At 44.7% G+C, this 7,593-nt stretch overlaps 1 protein-coding gene across 1 annotated transcript; it reads left to right on the forward strand.

Annotated features, from left to right (window-relative positions):
• Positions 1-1,350: 1,350 nt before the first annotated feature.
• On the forward strand, positions 1,351-7,312 carry SEC61G (SEC61 translocon subunit gamma). Its single transcript, XM_040964995.1, has 4 exons — positions 1,351-1,447; positions 4,233-4,332; positions 5,290-5,392; positions 7,151-7,312. The coding sequence occupies exons 2-4, from the start codon at positions 4,239-4,241 to the stop codon at positions 7,158-7,160; spliced, it is 207 nt and encodes a 68-aa protein (XP_040820929.1). The 5' UTR covers positions 1,351-1,447; positions 4,233-4,238; the 3' UTR covers positions 7,161-7,312.
• Positions 7,313-7,593: the final 281 nt, after the last annotated feature.

A 7,593-nucleotide genomic window follows, 5' to 3' on the forward strand; every position in this document is an offset into this window, starting at 1 on the left:
CACACAGCACTGCCTCAGCTGCACTAAGACCTGTGTCCTGTCCTTCCCCTGACCCTGATCTTTTTGCCATTTCTAGTTTCGCCTTTTCCAGAACGGAGCCTCTTCAAAGTTCCTTTTTTCCACTTAATGGTTTGCATGTAAGTTTTCTCCAAGTCGTCTCCTGGCAGTGATGTCAGACGCCGTTGTCTGCACCTAGCACAGTTTATCAATGTATCCCCCAAAGAACACTTGGCTGGCTTCACATCTTTGAGCTGTTGCCCGAGGTGTTATTGGCAGTTGTGGGCACCAGTTAAAGTGACCTTGAGCACCTGGAAGTAGCTGCTGAGAGTCCGATGTCCGATGCAGCTCTGTGAGAAATGGCCAAGCCGGTCTCCCGCAGCAGCCACATGCATGCATTCCCACCACCAGTGTGGTTTCTTCACCAGGGTCACTCGCCAGTGGCCTGCAGTAGCCGAGCCCAGGCTGGAAGCAGGCATGAGGTGTCTGCTCGTTTCCTGTGGGAGCTCTTGCCGTCCAGGGGCACTAGGAGAGGCGGGTGGGAAGGTGCAGTTCGGCCTGCATGCTTACGGGGCAGTACGGGCAAGGCTGTTATAGTGCTGTTTGAATCTTGTTTCCTTCCTGAGTTTGTTTTATGGACTCATGCTATTAACCGCCAAAGAGGACTGTTTGCATGTAGACTTTCTGTTAAGTTTCATTTAACATATTCTAAAATTCAGGTACTACAAGTATGCGAATTTACAATTGTAATTACTTCCTTATGAATCCATTATTACGAAACATTTCTGCATCTCCGTTCACTTGCAATGTAAAGTCCACTTTATCTAATATTATCTGATCTCGTTAATCCGTAGCACTGTTCAGTTTTTAGTCATGGAGATGTTACTAGCAAAGGCAAGCTGATGTGCCTCATGGGCTTGGAGATGGCAAGTCCACGTTCAGGTGGGCCACTGCAGTAGTGAGGCTTTCTAGTGTGCAACACGCAGGAAAATAACTAGGTGCTCAATACGGAATGGCAGTACGACCAAGGGCAGACAAAGGTCTGGGTTCAGAACACAGGAAAATCCACTCGGCCACGCCCAGGGGCGGTGCGCTCCTCTTAGCCACGCCCACGGGCGGTCAGTTTCCTCTCAGGCCACGCCCACGGGCGGTCCGCTCCCTCAGGCCACGCCCACGGGCCACGCGCTCTCCTCTCAGAAGGCTGGCGGGGAGGCCCAGCTTCCGGTGGAAGCCGGAAGCACCAGCACACCTCGCCCCCGGCCGCTCATGCGCCTGAAGCCCGGTATGGGCGTGGCCGGCAGCACGGCGCCTGCGCTCCGAGGACCCGGCGCCCAGAGCCGAACGGACGCTTGGTGGGCGGGCTGTCGTCGCCGATGAGTTTCCGGTTCCGGCTGTCGGCTCTGTGCGCCTAGTGCTACGTGTCCTTGGCGACTTGTCGGCCGCGCGTTGGGTAAGTTAGGTTAGATGGCGGGGCGGGCGTGGGTAGCTGCAGTGTCGGGTGGGGTGTGTGCCTGTGTGTGAACCTGTATGAGTGTGTGTGGAGCCCTGTGTGTGTGATCCTGTATGTGTGGAGCCTGTGTGTGTGTGGAGCCGTGTGTGAGAGACTGTGTGTCTGTATGTGTAACCCTGTGAGTGTGGAGCCTGTGTGTGTGTGTAGCCGTGTGTCTATGAGAGTGTGTGTGTCTGTATGTGTAACCCTGTGAGTGTGGAGCCTGTGTGTGTGTGGAGCTGTGTGTGTGAGTGTGTGTCTGTATGTGTACGTGTAACCCCGTGAGTGTGTGAGCCTGTGTGTGTGAGAGTGTGTGTGTCTGTATGTGTAACCCTGTGAATGTGGAGCCTGTGTGTGTGTGGAGCCGTGTGTCTATGAGAGTGTGTGTGTCTGTATGTGTATGTGTAACCCTGTGAGTGTGAGCCTGTGTGTGTGTGGAGCTGTGTGTGTGAGAGTGTGTGTGTCTGTATGTGTAACCCTGTGAGTGTGGAGCCTGTGTGTGTGTGGAGCTGTGTGTGTGAGAGTGTGTGTGTCTGTATATGTAACCCTGTGAGTGTGAGCCTGTGTGTGTGAGAGTGTGTGTGTCTGTATGTGTAACCCTGTGAGTGTGGAGCCTGTGTGTGTGTGGAGCTGTGTGTGTGAGTATGTGTGTCTGTATGTGTAACCCTGTGTGTGTGAGTGAGCCTGTGTGTGTCTGTATGTGTAACCCTGTGAGTGTGGAGCCTGTGTGTGTGTGTGTGGAGCTGTGTGTGTGAGAGTGTGTGTGTCTGTGTAACCCTGTGTGCGTGAGCCTGTGTGTGTGAGAGTGAATGTTTGTGGAGCCCTGTGTGTGTAACCTTGTGTATGTGGAGCCGTGTGTGAGTGTGTGTATGTGTAACTGTGAGTGTAGAGCCTCTGTGTGTGTGTGTGTAGCCGTGTGTGTTTGTGTAACCCTGCACTGAGTGTTTGTGTGGAGTCCTGTGTGCTGTGTGTGTGTGTGCGGTGTCTCCCAGGAGGGAGCTGTGCCTCTGGCCCGTGTGTGTGTGTGTGTGTGTGTGTGTGTAACCCTGTGTGCTGCCCTGTGTCCTGCGCTGTGCTGTGGGAGGGTTGATGTTAGCTGCTAATCTTCCTGCCCCAGCCGAGTTCCCTGGTGGATGCTCTGTTCTATTCTCTGAGATGACAGAGTTAAGACCTGGGTTTCAAGAACAAAGAGAAATAATGAACAACTGGGAAATAATGTAGCTTTTGTCTCAGAATATTTACAAAATTCTTTGAGTCTGTTTATGTAACTCCATTTGTTTTCAAAAAGAGTTTATTTGGATGTCAGGGAGAGACGGGGATGGGTCTTTTACTGGTTACCTCCTTAGGAAGCTCTTCAACAACCCAGCTAGGCCTTAGCTGAGGCACGTTTATCCGGGTCTCCCAGTGTGTAGCAGGTATCCCTGCACTTGGGCCATCATCTGCTGCCTCACAGGTGCATCAACAAAAAGCTGGGTCGTACACATGCAGCAGGTGGATTCGGAGCAGCTTTTCCTGGGGGTGTCCTGCTGTACCACAATCCTGCTCTGTGTTATCCATTTGGTTGGTCCCCTGTCCACCTTCCGTGAGGAAATGGGTTTGAGAAGTTTGCATTTCCTAGCCAGGCAGTAGAACCCTCACACAGCTGCTGTTCTGAGGGCTGGCAGCAGAGACACACGGCTCCTGACCTGCTCAGCTGCTACGCCACAACTCTGGAAGCTGTTGAAGATTGCTCAGATGAACCTATATGACATTATGTTTCCTTGCAGTACAAGTGTATACCTGAGTTGAGGTGGTAATTTCTCAGAATTTGGGGCTCTTTCTGTAATCAGTCTGTTTTGGTTTTAAAATTTTATTCTCTTCCTGTCCAATCCATACAATATACTTCTGTAAACATGTATATGTTTTAGAACAATCAGAATGAAATCTACTTTCATGTCTATTCATGTGACACTGTAACTTTTTGGTGGTACATACTGGCTTCTGAGTAATGTAGAGTACATAGAGGAACAGGCCTTTATGGAGACTAAGACACCTGTGTCCCATGTCAGAGTACCTGATTCTATTTCCATTCCTGACTCCACCTTCTTGCTAGTGCAGACAGTGGAAGGCATTGGTGATGGCTTGTGAATGGAAAACATCTGGCTCATCAGGCCTTAAAACCTCTTAGACTAGCCCTGCCAGGGTGACTGCAGGTGACACTGGAAATGCAGTACATCTGTGACGGCTCGTGTTTTTAAGCTGGCTTGTATGGCTTGTAACTGGTGTTTTAGTGTCTAAGTGGCCTTTGGCAGAAAAAGAGGTTCCTGCTGCATTTTTGAGCATTTGGTCCCAACCAGAGAATGGGAACTAGCTTTTCCACCCCCTCCCGCTTTTTCAGCCTTTCAAATGAATAAAGAAATGGGGTACCCACAGAAAACAGTGTTGGATTTCAGCATTGTTGTGTAGCAGGAACAGGAGGAGGAATAAGGATTAGATCTATTGCCAGTTGTTTACGCTTTTGTTAGAAATACCTCCTTTTACATAACGACCTGCTGTCTTTTGCCAGAGAAGATCAGGGATAAGACCTATGCTTTTCTTTGATCTGATGCTCTGCTGGAATTTACAAAACAATGTTAATTTCTTACTTGGACCATACCTTCACTTGCATGAACCCATTGTCGATATCGTTTACATGTTCATGTAAGTCCTTCCTTTATAAGTAATCCCATTGAGTGTTTTTTTTCTTTTTTGCTTTTTTTTTTAACAGGCAATCATGGATCAGGTAATGCAGTTTGTTGAACCCAGTCGGCAGTTTGTAAAGGACTCAATTCGGCTGGTTAAAAGATGTACCAAACCTGATAGAAAAGGTAATAGCTTTAGTGTGATAAAAAGTAGTATTTTTTTAAGCCTTTGCTTTTATTAACATCTAATTGACTGATAACCATTATGTTAATGCTGGCAATACTTTAATTAATTTTGGCTTTATTGTATTTTAGCAAAGATCACTTCCTAACATTTTTATGCTCCTAGTATCAGTTTTATGCATTTTCAGGTGATATTAGATTGGTATTTCCAAATTATTTCCACTTTAGAAAAGTCTTTGGTGCACCCTTTGCCCTGACCCTATCCCAATGAACCAAATTTTAACATGAAACTAAAACTGTAATTATTTTATGTGTTGTGATTCATATGTGTAAAAGTATAGCAGAATTTGTTACTCTTGGACTAGGAACTGGGATTATAATGCAGACTGTAGTAAAATATATCTATGTAATGTGGTACGTAAACAAATAGATGTAGTACAGGGGTGTAATCCTCAGGGAAGTCTTGTAACTAACAGTGATTGTAATTGTTCGATGGTAACTGTTGCAGAAGGCAGCCAGAAAGGGTCCGAGCCTGTGGCAGGTCAAGGCCTGAAGCCCTGATGTAAAACTGTGCTGAGCCTAATTTCATTTCTCTAGGCTGTGGTTTGGGATCCTCATAATATCAAGACACTAGACGTTTTATAATATACTAGAAAGTTGTGTTTCTGCTTTAGTAGTTGATGTGTTATGATAAAAACTATCACTTTAGATTTGTTTTTATAAAAAAAGAATAAATACATGTTTCTCCCATCCATTATTTATTTGTTTGATATTTTGGCTATTTGCTAAGAAGAGTAAATATTTTCACTGCTTATGGATGAATTTAGTAGGTCAGTGTGTACTTTTATATCTGTTTCCTTAAATATCAAGAAATAGTGGGAATTTAAAAACCTGTCAGATGAGCCTATACTTTCAGTGACAGTGCAAAAATTGATTTGGATTTTGTGTTTTTAAATACAGAATTCCAGAAGATTGCCATGGCAACAGCAATAGGATTTGCTATAATGGGATTCATTGGCTTCTTTGTGAAATTGATCCATATTCCTATTAATAACATCATTGTGTAAGTAAATGTAGTTAAACAGACTGTGGGTAAAGGTGTAGCCATTGAATTTGACAGTTACCGTGTCATTGCATAGACAGGGAAATGCTGCTTTTTGCTATGGTTGGGGTCTTATTTGCTTGGGTAATCACCTGCATTGTTGTTAGCTTAGCTTCCAGAACAGCGCATGAGCTTCTCTTTGCCTTGCTTTGGGACGTGAGTAACTTTCCCACTTTGTTCAGCTTTTGCTCAGCACTGCCTCGATCCAGACTTAGGTAGATGCCCACAGGGCAGTCTTCACAGGACAGTACGAGTTGCAGGGCACGTGTGTTTTGTCATCTGTCTGCCGTATCCTCCCCTGCTCTGGAGATGTGCTGAAGCTCTGCCTGGGTGCTCAGGTTCTCGCCTCTTTCTAACCGTGACATGGCGGGAGCAGTAACTGCTGGCATCCTGGAAAGCTTAGCATGTGCTGGGCCTTGTCCTGCTTGTAGCACCCCACCAGTCCTCAGGAGGGGCCTCAGGCCTGAGGGGCTGTATCTTGCTCAAGATGCCAGGCTGGTGAGAGGCACAGGAACCCTTAAGGGGAGTTTATTTACTCCTAAACTTTTTTGTTTAAGGAGTTTAAAATCTGCCTTTAGATGTGTCTTAGTGTGAAGGCCAAACAAAATACTGTGTGAGAAAGCTACATGACAAGCCGTGATAGCTATAAAACTAAAAATTTTTATTTTCCTTTTTTGTTAACTTTCCTACTTGAAAGAGCTTATGTCACTGGTTAAATCAAGGTGAGATGGTGATTAGTGACATACAACTACAGGCTTCTCTTTGTTACATTGAATCATTACAGTTTTTTCTTACAAAGGTCTTTTATCTTTATATTTAATAGCATTCAGAGTTAATATCTGGTATAATTTAGAGGAATCGTGTATATATTTTCTGGCGTTGTAGTTATAACAATACAGCTCATTCATTGATTCTAACATTTATTTTTTTGAGTCAGTTACAGACTGTCTGCCACCTGTTGGTTCTCTTCCCAGTGGTTGTAGTACTGATAGCTGAGTCAGGCTGAAGCCAGGAGCTGCATCCCAGTCTCCTGCATGGGGCCATTTTCTGCTGATTTTCCCAGAGACAGCTAGATGGGAAGTGGAGCAGCTGGGATTGAAGTGGCAGGCATATGGGATGATGTTTTTTCTTGAGCAGTGGGCTTTACCAGCCGTGCCACCTTGCCAACCTCGAGCAGTATAATTTAATAACACAGCACCAAATATGCCAACATTACAGAATAAAACCTGGCATATAATTTTTATTTAGTGATGGAGTTATTTTTATTTACCATCAAAGTCTATACTATGTATTGAACTGTGGAATTCTTTATGTTTTTAAAACATAGGTTCTTCTGAGCTGTGTGTTTTTCATGATATTAAACCAGGACATACTTTCAATCTTTGTTTTCAACACATGTATTAACTAATGAAGACTTTCAAAATCATTCCTGCTGTGTAATTCATATATTTGGTTGTTAAACGATGCTGTGCTACAATATTCCAAGCTTACATTTCTGGAATGAGCAGTGATTTTACAGTACACTGTCCAGGAACCACTCACCCCCAAGGACCTTCTCGGTTCCCAGGGTTCAAGTGCAGTGTGCTTTTGGGCTGTCTTGGATTCAAGTTAAGTTGGCTGTCAAAAAGCTGCTCTTGATTTCACCAACTTATAGCATATTGCCTTGAAAGTTGTTATTGGGTATATGCTCAGAAATGACCATTTTCCTTTGTTTTGCAGTGGTGGCTGATACCTTTTGGAAGACTCATCTTGGGGATTGATGAACAAATGACTTGAGAAACTCATGGAGTAAAAATTTGCCTGCATTTTGTGTTTTTTTTTCCAAGATTTTTTTTTTTATTTCTAAGTTTAAACAATTTCAAAATAAAAAAAAATTTTCCCATGACAGATCTCAATCAAATTTCAGTAATAGAAGTTGGTGGTGAGAAGTCACCTGGACCATTAGGGAATTATAGTCTTTGCTGGTAGAATGTCTGACCTTGATGGGGACAGCTACTGTGTACTAGGGTATGGTGTTGCTGAAGGTTGGGGAGCTGTGACAGGTTGTTAAAGTAAGGCAGCAATGAAGTTTGACATTTTTTTTCTGAGATGTTATTTTGTCCATTTGAAAGAGTTATAGGCTGGAGGGGAGAGAGAGATGGGATGGCAGGGGCGAGGAGAGT

Source organism: Ochotona curzoniae, unplaced genomic scaffold (assembly GCF_017591425.1).
Source record: "Ochotona curzoniae isolate NIBS_2020 unplaced genomic scaffold, NIBS_Ocur_1.0 scaffold_3835, whole genome shotgun sequence".
Taxonomy (NCBI): Eukaryota; Metazoa; Chordata; class Mammalia; order Lagomorpha; family Ochotonidae; genus Ochotona; species Ochotona curzoniae.

Excerpts from the sequence above, each read along its gene's own strand:
- SEC61G (XM_040964995.1), top strand. The coding sequence starts at position 4,239 with ATGGATCAGGTAATGCAGTTTGTTGAACCCAGTCGGCAGTTTGTAAAG. Across the intron at positions 4,333-5,289 it reads TACCAAACCTGATAGAAAAG|AATTCCAGAAGATTGCCATG; the intron begins GTAATAGCTTTA and ends TTTTAAATACAG.